At 45.2% G+C, this 14552-nt stretch overlaps 1 protein-coding gene across 2 annotated transcripts in view; it reads right to left on the bottom strand.

Annotated features, from left to right (window-relative positions):
- Positions 1–7826, bottom strand: part of LOC135553155 (START domain-containing protein 10-like) — a 41053-nt gene extending 33227 nt beyond the window's left edge. Inside the window, exon 1 of one of the 2 annotated variants that reach the window (XM_064985305.1) lies at positions 6995–7826. In XM_064985305.1, coding sequence (XP_064841377.1) covers positions 6995–7159 — 165 coding nt within the window. In that variant the 5' untranslated portion in view covers positions 7160–7826. The remainder of the gene's footprint in view (positions 1–6994) is intronic. The other variant, XM_064985304.1, reaches the window with a different exon arrangement.
- Positions 7827–14552: the final 6726 nt, after the last annotated feature.

Here is a 14552-nt window from a genome sequence, read left to right as displayed (position 1 = left end):
CATAAACATCAATGAGCCTAACCATAAACATCAATGAGCCTAACCATAAACATCAATGTGCCTAACCATAAACATCAATGTGCCTAACCATAAACATCAATGAGCCTAACCATAAACATCAATGTGCCTAACCATAAACATCAATGTACCTAACCATAAACATCAATGTGCCTAACCATAAACATCAATGAGCCTAACCATAAACATCAATGTGCCTAACCATAAACATCAATGTGCCTAACCATAAACATCAATGTGCCTAACCATAAACATCAATGAGCCTAACCATAAACATCAATGAGCCTAACCATAAACATCAATGTGCCTAACCATAAACATCAATGAGCCTAACCATAAACATCAATGTACCTAACCATAAACATCAATGAGCCTAACCATGAACATCAATGTGCCTAACCATAAACATCAATGTGCCTAACCATAAACATCAATGTGCCTAACCATAAACATCAATGAGCCTAACCATCAATGAACCTAACCATAAACATCAATGAACCTAACCATAAACATCAATGAACCTAACCATAAACATCAATGAACCTAACCATAAACATCAATGTACCTAACCATAAACATCAATGAACCTAACGATAAACATCAATGAACCTAACCATAAACATCAATGTGCCTAACCATAAACATCAATGTGCCTAACCATAAACATCAATGTGCCTAACCATAAACATCAATGTGCCTAACCATAAACATCAATGTGCCTAACCATAAACATCAATGTGCCTAACCATAAACATCAATGAGCCTAACCATAAACATCAATGAGCCTAACCATAAACATCAATGTGCCTAACCATAAACATCAATGAGCCTAACCATAAACATCAATGTACCTAACCATAAACATCAATGAGCCTAACCATGAACATCAATGTGCCTAACCATAAACATCAATGTGCCTAACCATAAACATCAATGAGCCTAACCATAAACATCAATGAGCCTAACCATCAATGTACCTAACCATAAACATCAATGAACCTAACCATAAACATCAATGAACCTAACCATAAACATCAATGTACCTAACCATAAACATCAATGAACCTAACCATAAACATCAATGAACCTAACCATAAACATCAATGAACCTAACCATAAACATCAATGTACCTAACCATAAACATCAATGAACCTAACCATAAACATCAATGAACCTAACCATAAACATCAATGTACCTAACCATAAACATCAATGAACCTAACCATAAACATCAATGAACCTAACCATAAACATCAATGAACCTAACCATAAACATCAATGAGCCTAACCATAAACATCAATGAGCCTAACCATAAACATCAATGAGCCTAACCATAAACATCAATGAGCCTAACCATAAACATCAATGAGCCTAACCATAAACATCAATGAGCCTAACCATAAACATCAATGTGCCTAACCATAAACATCAATGTGCCTAACCATAAACATCAATGTGCCTAACCATAAACATCAATGTGCCTAACCATAAACATCAATGTGCCTAACCATAAACATCAATGTGCCTAACCATAAACATCAATGTACCTAACCATAAACATCAATGTACCTAACCATAAACATCAATGCCTTTCTCTAAATCAATATACAAGTATATATTTTTAAACCTGCATATTTAGTTAAAAGAAATGAATGTTAGCAGGAAATATTAGCCAGGGAAGTTGTGTCACGTCTCTTGCGTTCAGTGCAACAGAGTCAGGGTATATGCAGCAGTTTGGTCCGCCTGGCTCGTTGCCAACTGTGTGAAGACCATTTCTTCCTAACAAAGACCGTAATTAATTTGCTAGAGTTTTACATAATTATGACATAACATTGAAGGTTGTGCAATGTAACAGCAATATTTAGACTTATGGATGCCACCCGGTTGATAAAATACCGAACGGTTCCGTATTTCACTGAAAGAATAAACGTTTTGTTTTCGAGATGATAGTTTCCGAATTTGACCATATTAATGACCTAAGGCTCGTATTTTTATGTGTTTATTATATTATAATTAAGTCTATGAGCAGTCTGACTGAGCGGTGGTAGGCACCAGCAGGCTCGTAAGCATTCATTAAAACAGCACTTTCCTGCGTTTGCCAGCAGCTCTTCACAATGCTTGAAGCATAGCACTGTTTATGACTTCAAGCCTATCAACTCCCGAGATTAGGCTGGCAATACTATAGTACCTATTAGAACATCTAATAGTCAAAGGTATATAAAATACAAAAGGTATATAGATAAATAGTCCTATAATTCCTATAATAACTACAACCTAAAACTTCTTACCTGGGAATATTGAAACCCATGTTAAAAGGAACCACCAGCTTTCATATGTTCTCATGTTCTGAGCAAGGAACTGAAACGTTAGCTTTCTTACATGGCACATATTGCACTTTTACTTTCTCCTCCAACACTTTGTTTTTGCATTATTTAAACCAAATTGAACAAGTTTCAGTATTTATTTAAGACAAAATAGATTTTTATTTATGTATTATATTAAGTTCAAATAAAAGTGTTAATTCAGTATTGTTGTAATTGTCGTTATTACAAATATATATAAATAAATAAATAAATACATTTTAAAAACAGACGATTATTTTTGGTCCTCCAATAATCGGTGTTGAAAAATCATAATCGGTCTACCTCTAGGAGGAGTGCACTACTTTCAATCACAGCCACATGGGGATAACCCTGAACACTATATGAGGAACCCCATCTTTCAGCAGCCAAATCTACACTCTCGTCTATCCAGCTTACTATCTATGGTCATGAGGACCTGTAATCAGTTACTACTGCAGTTTCACTGGTGATTCAGTAACCCAACTCTGTGTGTGTGTGTGTGTGTGTGTGTGTGTGTGTGTGTGTGTGTGTGTGTGTGTGTGTGTGTGTGTGTGTGTGTGTGTGTGTGTGTGTGTTGGACTAAGGACTTAAAAGTCACAATGGAGTTGAGAGAATAATGAAGTGATTGTGTCCACAGGGCAGACTGAAACAGGAGGGGGAAGACTATCAATGCAATTCTATTAAACTAATTCAGCACAATCCTCTACTGATGAAGGCAGGAGAGCAAAAACGAGACGGAGACTAAACTGTGGTGCGTGTGTTTGAAACGTAAAACTGAAATCCCATGTGTGAGCGGTCAATGTTGGCAGTATACGTGTGTATGTATGTATGTGGTCCTGTGGACCAGACAGTAGATGCTCACAGTCACATGATACACAACCTCTAACCTCAAACATTATACACACACCCTTCCCCCTGCATCAGACTGCACTACAGTCCGCTGCTGTGTTTAATCAAACATCCCTCCTTCTCCCTTGCTCCCCCACTCTACTCTCTCCCTCCCCTCTCTCTCCCTCTCCCAGGCCTGTCAAAGCTCATGTGTTCTGCTGGACATGGGTAGACGAATGTGGAAGAGAAGGATGAGAGGGGATGAGTGTGTATCTGTATACCATCGGTGAACAGGGTTTCCCCTCAGTCCTCAGAGTGTGTGTGGGCTGGAGAGAGACCAAGCAGTCCCTGTCAGTCTGACAGCGTGTTAAACCAGCCACATACAGGGCATTTCAGAGTGTGTGTGGGCTGGAGAGAGACCAAACAGTCCCTGTCAGTCTGACAGCGTGTTAAACCAGCCACATACAGGGCATTTCAGAGTGTGTGTGGGCTGGAGAGAGTCCAAACAGTCCCTGTCAGTCTGACAGCGTGTTAAACCAGCCACATACAGGGCATTTCAGAGTGTGTGTGGGCTGGAGAGAGTCCAAACAGTCCCTGTCAGTCTGACAGCGTGTTAAACCAGCCACATACAGGGCATTTCAGAGTGTGTGTGGGCTGGAGAGAGACCAAACAGTCCCTGTCAGTCTGACAGCGTGTTAAACCAGCCACATACAGGGCATTTCAGAGTGTGTGTGGGCTGGAGAGAGACCAAACAGTCCCTGTCAGTCTGACAGCGTGTTAAACCAGCCACATACAGGGCATTTCAGAGTGTGTGTGGGCTGGAGAGAGTCCAAACAGTCCCTGTCAGTCTGACAGCGTGTTAAACCAGCCACATACAGGGCATTTCAGAGTGTGTGTGGGCTGGAGAGAGTCCAAACAGTCCCTGTCAGTCTGACAGCGTGTTAAACCAGCCACATACAGGGCATTTCAGAGTGTGTGTGGGCTGGAGAGAGTCCAAACAGTCCCTGTCAGTCTGACAGCGTGTTAAACCAGTATTCAGAACCATTGCCTTTTACCACATTTTGTTACGTTACAGCCTCATTCTAAAATGGATTTACATAAAAACCTTTCCTCATCAATCTACACACAATACCCCATAACGACAAAGTGAAAACAGGTTTTTAGAAGATTTACTAATTTATTTAAAATTTAAAAAACAGAAATACCTTACTGATTGGACATGAATTGGAAAAGCACACACCTTCATTAAAATAAGGTCCCACAGTTGACAGAGCAGAAACCAAGCCATGAGGTGGAAGGAGTTGTTCGTAGAGCTCCGGGACAGGATTGTGTAGACACGGATTGAAGGTCCAAGAACACAGTGGTCTCCATCATTCTTAAACGGAGGAAGTTTGGAACCACCAAGACTTTTCCTAGAGCTGGCCGCCTGGACAAACTGAGTAATCAGGGGAGAAGGGCCTTGGTCAGGGAGGTGACCAAGAACCCGATGGTCCCGCTGACAGAGCTCCGGGGTTCCTCTACTTTATGGTAGTGACCAGATGGAAGCCACTCCTCAGTAAAAGGCACATGACATCTCGCTAGGAGTTTCCCAAAAGGCACCTAAAGGACAACCAGACCATGAGAAACAAGAATCTCTGGTCTGATGAAACCAAGATTGAACTCTTTGTCCTGAATGCCAAGGGTCACATCTGAAGGAAACCTGGCACCACCCCTACTGTGAAGCATGGTGGTGGCAGCATCATGCTGTGGGGATGTTTTTCAGTGCCAGGGACTGGGAGACTAGTCAGGATTGAGGGAAAGCTGAATGGAGCAAAGTACAGAGAGATCCTTGATGAAAACCTACTCCAAAGGACTCAGGACCTCAGACTGGGGTGAAGGTTCACCTTCCAACAGGACAACAACCCTAAGCACACAGCCAGGACAACGCAGGAGTGGCTTCGGGACAAGTCTGGCCAGGGCCCAGACTTGAACCTGATCGAACATCTCTGGAAAGACCTAAAAATAGCTGTGCAGCAACACTCCTCATCCAACCTGACAGAGCTTAAGAGGATCTGCAGAGAAGAATGGGAAAAACTACCCAAATACAGGTGTGCCCAGCTTGTAACTTCATACTCGAGGCTGTAATCGCTGCCAAAGGTGCTTCAACAAAGTACTGAGTAAAGAGTTTGAATACATTTGTATGTAAATGTGACATATTATTTTTGTATTTTTTTATATACCGTAGCAAAAAAAAAAAAAAAGTTTAAATGTTTTGGCTTTGTTATTATGGGGTATTGTGTGGAGATTGGTGAGTGGAAAAAAACAACAAAGTCAAGGGGTCTGAATACTTACCGAATGCACTGTACATACAGAAGCATAGCTCAGCCTGCCTTTATGTGCCAGTATAATGATGATGGGAGTTTAATAGAGATGCTGATGATATTGCTGACTAATGGTTACAGGCTGATATATTGTTGATGACAATTATTCTGCTAATGATGATGATGAAGACAAAGACCTCTCCCCCAAACTCCCCCTCCGTCTTGGGGTTTCAATGCCTCTGCACTTTACATGCCCCTGTTCTTCACTACTGTGGGTACTCAGAGGAGAACACTACAACAGCCTGGATCTCTCTTTCTCTCACACACTTTCTACGTTCATCAGCTGTGAGAGCATTCATGCTTTTATTTCAGTCTATAAAAAGAAGAGCAGGATCATAGCATCAATGCCTCCTGAGCACGGACACACACAACCATATTGACACACAACACATACATTTACATACGGGTTTAGAGAGAGACAACACATACATACGAGTTTAGAGAGAGACAACACATACATACGAGTTTAGAGAGAGACAACACATACATATGAGTTTAGAGAGAGACAACACATACATATGAGTTTAGAGAGAGACACACACGGATGTAACGGTTTGAGGGAGACTCCCAATCAGTGTGTGTATCCTGCTATGTGTGGTAAGCGGACTGCTGTCCTCCCTCTGTATGTGTGTAGAGCTATTATGAGAAGGTCCAGCTGTCCTGTATGAATACACAGAGAGATTACCTCTGCACACAAACTGAGCACCACACACACACACTCCCCTACATGCATGAGTGCAGAGAGAGAAGGCCTCTCCTTAAGCACACATTAAACACTCTGTGGCATTACGCAAATCAGGCCAACGGACGCTTCAGAGACAGATAGATGACAGCTCATATAACAGGCTTATTGCCTACCTACCAGACCCATCATAGGATCCCTTCTCTGACCGTCATGTCTGTCAAAAACGTGTGTGCTAGTTAAGGTACCTGCCATTCAGTAGCCCACACTCACAGGGAGCAGCTTCTTACATCTCTCTCTCTCACACACACACACACACACACACACACACACACACACACACACACACACACACACCTGTTTGAGTTCACAGTAGCCTGCTCCTCCAGTGTGATGTCAGAGATGATTAAACACGTATACAGTCCACACACATCCTGTTTGACCTTCTGTTTCCCTCTCCCCCTCCTCCCTTCATCAAACAACTCTATGTGAACACCTGTTTGCCGGCTATCCTGCCACAGACCCGGATACACACACGCTGGCACCTACAACACACACCTGACCTAGGCCCTGATCTAATTCTGTCCTTTCTTCCTGGAAATAATACTTCCTTGCCGTCCTTTGAGTAATATTACGTAAGGGTTTGAATTTAGGCAATTTTATACATCCTACTATGGGACTGTGTGACCAAGGTAGCCCGTATGGTGCCCTCTGCTCTACACGCATTATATTCCGCTGTTTACCGGCCTACCCTGTTCTCACCTTAATCTTGTGGAGTGACTTCTCCTCGTCTCCTCCTATAGTCTGGGTCCACACGGTCATGCCAGTTTTGTTGTAGGTCAGACTCCAGCCCTCCTCGCTCCCGCACTCCTCCTTGAAGTTGCTGAATGCCCGGTCGTCCGGGATCAACACCGACTCCGCCGACATGATCTGTTAGCGAGGAGCGCGAGCTCGCTCTTCTGCAGGTCACCGGGAAGAACAACGATGAGACCGAGCCGAGGTAGGGGAACTCCCGGTGGCGAAGAGACACAATCCCGAGGCAAACTGGGACGAACGGGCGCCGGTGAAGAGTGACTGGGCTAAACGACGCACTCTTCTATCCTCTGAGTGAATTATTCATCTAATTTCATTTATCGCCGAGCAAGCAACCCGCTAAACCGAGTCTTGTTATGATGAGTGTTAGAAAGGGGAGCTGCGCGGGATCACCGAAAGCGTACAAAAATGAAGAAAGCACAAAAACACCGGTATAAAAATAACATATATTTCATAGAAACTATAGTCACGAGTGGAAGCTTTCCGGCTTTTATCTTATAACACTATTGACCCTCTGGCGTGAATCAATTGCAGTTCAATATGGTCCGCAGCAGCTATTTCAGGGAGCCATATGTTTCTGCTGTCTCACCGCGACTCGGCTGGAAATGAAAGGCTGACAAGTCCGAGGGTTATGATCAATCGTTGCCCGTTTACATTTCAGTTCCCCTGCGTCGCTGTGTACCCCCCTATGGTTCCCTCGACGTTGATGGTGCAGTGTGGAGAAAAGAGTACAGCGTCGGTGACACCCAGAGAAGCGATAAAAGATTGACAATCGAAGTGAAACCGCCCACTCGGCTACGTGCACACACATCCTTCTATAAGGGACCAGAAATCAGCTGCGCGCCTGGTCCTATAAACTGGCGGGTGCTCTCCTCCCTTCCTCCATCCCTTTTCCCTGTTGTTGTTTAATTTCTAACTATTTGTCTGTCTATTTCAACAACAGAACCATTACTGCGGGAGATGGCTTTGGGAAAATGCATTTAGGAAGTGACGTTTCAAGGATTTGAAGACAATTGGCCCAAAGCTGGTAGGTGGTCTGGGGGCATTCTCCCCCGGGGAAAAAAAATAATTTCAACAGCTAAATGCATTTGGTGCACTTTGAGATACACATTGAGAGGTTAGAATAGAGACAGACGGCCGACCACCTGTAACCACTCCAGCCCAGGACCTCCACATCAGGCTTCTTCACTTGTGTGATCGTCTAAGACCAGCCACCCAGACAGCTGATGAAACTGTCAGGGACCATCTCAGGGAAGGTCATTTGCGTGCTCGTCGTGCTCACCAGCGTCTTGACCTGACTGAAGTTTGGCGTCATAACCGACATCAGTGGGCAAAAACCTTCTTTGGCCACTGGCACGCTGGATAAGTGTGACAGATGAATCCTGGTTTCAACTGTACCGGGCAGATGGCAGACACTGTGGGGCCCATGGTGGCGGTGGGGTTATGGTATGGACAAGCATAAACTACGGACAACGAACACAATTGTATTTTATCAATAGCAATTTGAATGCACAGAGATGCTGTGACAAGATTCTGAGGCCCATTGTTGTGCCATTCATCCACCCCTATCACTTCATGTTTCAAAATCAAATACAATTTAATTTGTCACATACACATGGTTAGCAGGTGTTAATGCGAGTAGCGAAATGCTTGTGCTTCTAGTTCCGACAATTCAGTAATAACCAACGAGTAATCTAACCTAACAATTCCACAACTACTACCTTATACACACAAGTGTAAGTGGATAAAGAATATGTACATAAAGATATATGAATGAGTGATGGTACAGAACGGCATAGGCTAGATGCAATAGATGGTATCGAGTACAGTATATACATATGAGATGAGTAATGTAGGGTATGTAAACAAAGTGGCATAGTTTAAAGTGGCTAGTGATACATGTATTACATAAAGATGCAGGAGGTGATATAGAGTACAGTATATACATATACATATGAGATGAGTAATGTAGGGTATGTAAACATTATATTAAGTGGCATTTTTTAAAGTGGCTAGTGATACATTTTTACATCAATTTCCATTATTAAAGTGGCTGGAGTTGAGTCAGTATGTTGACAGCAGCCACTCAATGTCAGTGGTGGATGTTTAACAGTGTGATGGCCTAGAGATAGAAGCTGTTTTTCAGCCTCTCGGTCCCTTCTTTGATGCGCCTGTACTGACCTCGCCTTCTGGATGATAGCGGGGTGAACAGGCAGTGGCTCGGGTGTTTGTTGTCCTTGATGATCTTTATGGCCTTCCTGTGACATCGGGTGGTGTAGGTGTCCTGGGGGGCAGGTAGTTTGGCCCCGGTGATGCATTGTGCAGACCTCACTACCCTCTGGAGAGCCTTACGGTTGTGGGCGGAGCAGTTGCCGTACCAGGCGGTGATACAGCTCGACAGGATGCTCTCGATTGTGCATCTGTAGAAGTGTGTGAGTGCTTTTGGTGACAAGCCAAATTTCTTCAGCCTCCTGAGATTGAAGAGGCGCTGCTGCGCCTTCGTCACAACGCTGTCTGTGTGGGTGGACCAATTCAGTTTGTTCGTGATATGTACGCCGAGGAACTTAAAACTTACTACCCTCTCCACTACTGTTCCATCGATGTGGATAGGGGGGTGTTCCCTCTGCTGTCTCCTGAAGTCCACTATCATCTCCTTTGTTTTGTTGACCTTGAGTATGAGGTTATTTTCCTGACACCACACTCCGAGGGCCCTCACCTCCCCCTGTAGGCCGTCTCATCGTTGTTGGTAATCAAGCCTACCACTGTAGTGTCGTCCGCAAAGTTGATGATTGAGTTGGATGCGTGCATGGCCACGCAGTCATGGGTGAACAGGGAGTACAGGAGAGGGCTGAGAGCGCACCCTTGTGGAGCCCCAGTGTTGAGGATCAGCGGGGTGGCGATGTTGTTACCTACCCTCACCACCCGGGGGCGGCTCGTCAGGAAGTCCAGTACCCAGTTGCACAGGGCGGGGTCTGGGTCTCGAGCTTGATGACGAGTTTGGAGGGTACTATGGTGTTAAATGCTGAGCTGTAGTCGATGAACAGCATTCTCACATAGGTATTCCTCTTGTCCAGATGGGTTAGGGCAGTGTGCAGTGGTTGCGATCGCGTCGTCTGTGGACCTATTGGGGCGGTAAGCAAATTGGAGTGCGTCTATGGTGTCAGGTAGGGTGGTGGTGATATGGTCCTTGATTAGTCTCTCAAAGCACTTCATGATGACGGAAGTGAGTGCTACGGGGCGGTAGTCGTTTCGCTCAGTTACCTTAGCTTTCTTGGGAACAGGTACAATGGTGGCCCTCATGAAGCATGTGGTAACAGCAGACTGGGATAATGATAATGCATGGCCCCATGTCGCAAGGATCTGTACACAATACCAGGGGGCTGAAAATGTTCACATTCTTCCATAGGCTGCTTTACATCATTTGAGTCAATTGGAGGTGTACCTGTGGATGTAGGGTAGCCTAGTGGTGCCTAGTGGTTAGAGCGTTGGACTAGTAACTGGAAGGTTGCGAGTTCAAACCCCCCGAGCTGACAAGGTACAAATCTGTCGTTCTGCCCCTGACAAGGCACTTAACCCACTGTTCCTGGGCTGTCATTGAAAATAAGAATTTGTTCTTAACTGACTTGCCTGGTTATATAAAGGTAAAAATAAAAAATATAAAAAATAAAATAAAAAATGTCAAGGCCTGCCTTCAAACTCGGTGCCTCTTTGCTTGACATCAAGGGGAAAATCAAAAGAAATCATCAGACAAGACCTCAGAAAACAATGGTAGACCTCCGCAAGGCTGGTTCATCCTTGGGAGCAATTTCCAAATGCCTGAAGGTACCATGTTCATCTGTACAAACAATAGTACGCAAGTATAAACACCATGGGACCGCGCAGCCATCATACCGCTCAGGAAGGCGATGTGTTTTGTCTCCTAGAGAAAAGTGTGAAAAGTGCAAATCAATCCCAGAACAACAGCAAAGGAACTTGTGAAGATGCTGGAGGAAACAGGTACAAAAATATCTATATCCACAGTTTTGGATGGCATCATGACGATGGAAAATTATGTGGCTATATCGAAGCAACATCTCAAGACATCAGTCAGGAAGTTATAGCTTGGTCGAAAATGGGTCTTCCAAATGGACGATGACCCCAAGCATACTTCCAAAGATGTGGGAAAATGGCTTAAGGACAACAAAGTTAATGTATTGGAGTGGCCATCACAAAGCCCTGACCTCAATCCAGTATAAAATGTAAGGGCAGAACTGAAAAGTGTGTGCGAGAAAGGAGGCCTACAAACCTGACTCTTGTGGAAGGATACCCAAAACGTTTGACCCAAGTTAAACCATTTAAAGGCAATGCTACCAAATACTAATTGAGTGTATGTAAACTTCTGACCCACTGGGAATGTGATGAAAAAAAAGCTGAAATAAATAATCTTCTCTACTATTATTCTGACATTTCACATTCATAAAATAAAGTGGTGATCCTAACTGACCAAAGACAGGGAATTTTTACTAAGATTAAATGTCAGGAATTGTGAAAAACTGTGTTTAAATGTATTTGGCTAAGGTGTATGAAAACTTCAGACTTCAACTGTATGTACACTGGAGTGTTGTGACTGGGAGGTATACAGCCTGGTACTCTGTAATTAGGCAACTTTGTATTGAGACACTGACACACACTGCACTGTGAACACACACTGCACGCTACTCATCACTTCCTGTTTAACGCAGAATGAGGGAAACCTCGGTTTGTTGTTTTGCAATTATTATTTTTTTGAAAGTGTATTAGAAGGTTGCTTTGTAGCTAGCTCACTTTTTAGTTTGGATCCTGCGACGCATTTGGAAACAGTTGCTGGGACTCTGTCCAATGATCCTGATGACCAAGGCCGGGTCTGAGGAGTTATTTGGAGTAGCCTATCAAGCTTTATCTGTAAACAAATTAAAAACAGACTTTCAGCATGTTTATAGAGAAGGGCACTCAATATGTACTGAACTGGCACAAATGACTGATGATTGGTTGAAAGAAATTGATAATAAGAAGATTGCGGGAGCTGTCCTGTTAGATTATTGTTGACCAACGTGTGTTACGGCTTTTCAACCTCTGCCATATTGTCACGTTCCTTTGTTTTGTCTTTGTTTTAGTCTGGTCAGGGCGGGAGTTGGGGTGGGCAGTCTGTTTGTTTTGTCTTTGTTTTAGTCTGGTCAGGGCGGGAGTTGGGGTGGGCAGTCTGTTTGTTTTGTCTTTGTTTTAGTCTGGTCAGGGCGGGAGTTGGGGTGGGCAGTCTGTTTGTTTTTCTATGATTTTCTATTTCTGTGTTTGGCCTGGTATGGTTCTCAATCAGAGGCAGCTGTTTATCGTTGTCCCTGATTGAGAACCATATTTAGGTAGCCTGTTGTCTATTGTGTTTTGTGGGTGATTATTTTCTGTTTTCTGTTGTGTGTCTGCACCAGCCAGAACAGTTTTTGGTCGATTCTCTTTTTTATTTTGTTATTTCCGTATTCATTCTAATAAATATGGACACATACCACGCTGCACCTTGGTCCTCACCTTCTTCCACCAACGACAACCGTTGCCGAATCACCCACCACCAAAGGACCAAGCAGCGTGGTAACAGGCGGCAGCAGCAGCAGCAGCAGTGATCTCAGGACTCCTGGACATGGGAGGAGATTCTGGACGGCAAGGGACCCTGGCCACAGGCTGGAGAATATCGCCGCCCCAAGCTGAGCTGGAGGCAGCGAAAGCCGAGAGGCGGTGGTATGAGGAGGCAGCACGGCGGCGTGGTTGGAAGCCTGAGAGGCAGCCCCAAAAATTTCTTGGGGGGGCACACGGGGAGTGTGGCGAAGTCAGGTAGGAGACCTGCACCAACTTCCCGTGCTTACCGGAGAGAGAGGGACTGGGCAGGCACCGTGTTATGCGGTGGAGCGCACAGTGTCCCCAGTACGCGTGCTTAGCCCAGTGCGCTACATCCCAGCTCCCCGTATCGGCCGGGCTAGAGTGGGCATTGAGCCAGGTGCCATGAAGCTGGCTCTGCGCATCTGGTCTCCAGTGTGTCTTCTCGGGCTGGGGTACATGGCACCAGCCTTACGCATGGTGTCCCCAGTTCGCCAGCACAGTCCAGTGCGGGCTATTCCGCCTCGCCGCACTGGCCTGGCTACAGGGAGCATTCAACCAGGTAAGATTGGGCAGGCTCGGTGCTCAAGAGCTCCAGTGCACCTTCACGGTCCTGTCTATCCGGTGCCACCTCCACGCACCAGCCCTCCGGTGGCAGCCCCCCGCACCAGGCTGTCTCTCCGTCTCCTTCCTACAGGTGTTCCCGCCTGTCCAGCGCTGCCAGAGCCTTCCTCCTCTCCAGCGCTGCCAGAGTCTCCCGTCTGTCCTGAGCTGCCAGAGTCTCCCGTCTGTCCTGAGCTGCCAGAGTCTCTCGTCTGTCCTGAGCTGCCAGAGTCTCCCATCTGTCCTGAGCTGCCAGAGTCTCCCGTCTGTCCTGAGCTGCCAGTCAGCCAGGAGCTGCCAGAGCCGCCAGTCAGCCAGGAGCTGCCAGAATCGCCTGTCACGCCGGCGATGCCAGAATCGGCCTTCACTCCGGAGCTGCCGGAGTCTCTCGTCCGTCCGGTATTGCCGGAATCTCCCGTCCATTCGGGACCTGTGGCTTGGGTCCCCAGTCCGAGGTCGGCGGCGAGGGTCACCACTCTTAAGATGCCACGGAGGCAAATATAGAGGCAGAGAAAAACTATGGTGAAGTGGGGTCCACGTCCCGCGCCAGAGCCGCCACCGCGGACAGACGCCCACCCAGACCTTCCCCTATAGGTTCAGGTTTTGCGGCCGGAGTCCGCACCTTTGGGGGGAGGGTACTGTCACATTCTGACCTTAATTCATTTGTTTTGTCTTTGTTTTAGTATGGTCAGGGCGTGAGTTGGGGTGGGCAGTCTATGTTAGTTTTTCTATGATTTTCTATTTCTGTGTTTGGCCTGGTATGGTTCTCAATCAGAGGCAGCTGTTTATCGTTGTCCCTGATCTCTTTGTTATTTTGTTATTTCCGTGTTCATTCTAATAAATATGGACCACGCTGCACCTTGGTCCTCACCTTCTTCCACCAACAACGACCGTTACACATATTGTAGATTCAGAGCTATATATCTAATAGAACTCAAAATGTTTTATTTAATGGAAGCTTCTCTAATGTCAAACATGTAAAGTGTGGTGTACCGCAGGGCAGCTTTCCAGGCCCTCTACTCTTTTCTATTTTTACCAATGACCTGCCACTGGCATTAAACAAAGCATGTGGGTCCATGTATGCTGATGATTCAACCATATACACATCAGCAACCACAGCTAATGAAGTCACTGAAACCCTTAACAAAGAGTTGCAGTCTGTTTTGGAATGGGTAGAGCTGCAATCGGTTTTGGAATGTTCAGGACCAGTAATAAACTGGTCCTGAACATCTCTAATACTAAGAGCATTGTATTTGGTACAATCATTCCCTAAGTTCTAGACCTCAGCTGAATCTGGTAATGA

Source organism: Oncorhynchus masou, chromosome 13, assembly GCF_036934945.1.
Source record: "Oncorhynchus masou masou isolate Uvic2021 chromosome 13, UVic_Omas_1.1, whole genome shotgun sequence".
In the NCBI taxonomy this organism is placed as follows: Eukaryota; Metazoa; Chordata; class Actinopteri; order Salmoniformes; family Salmonidae; genus Oncorhynchus; species Oncorhynchus masou.
This window is presented reverse-complemented; position numbering and strand designations above follow the sequence as displayed.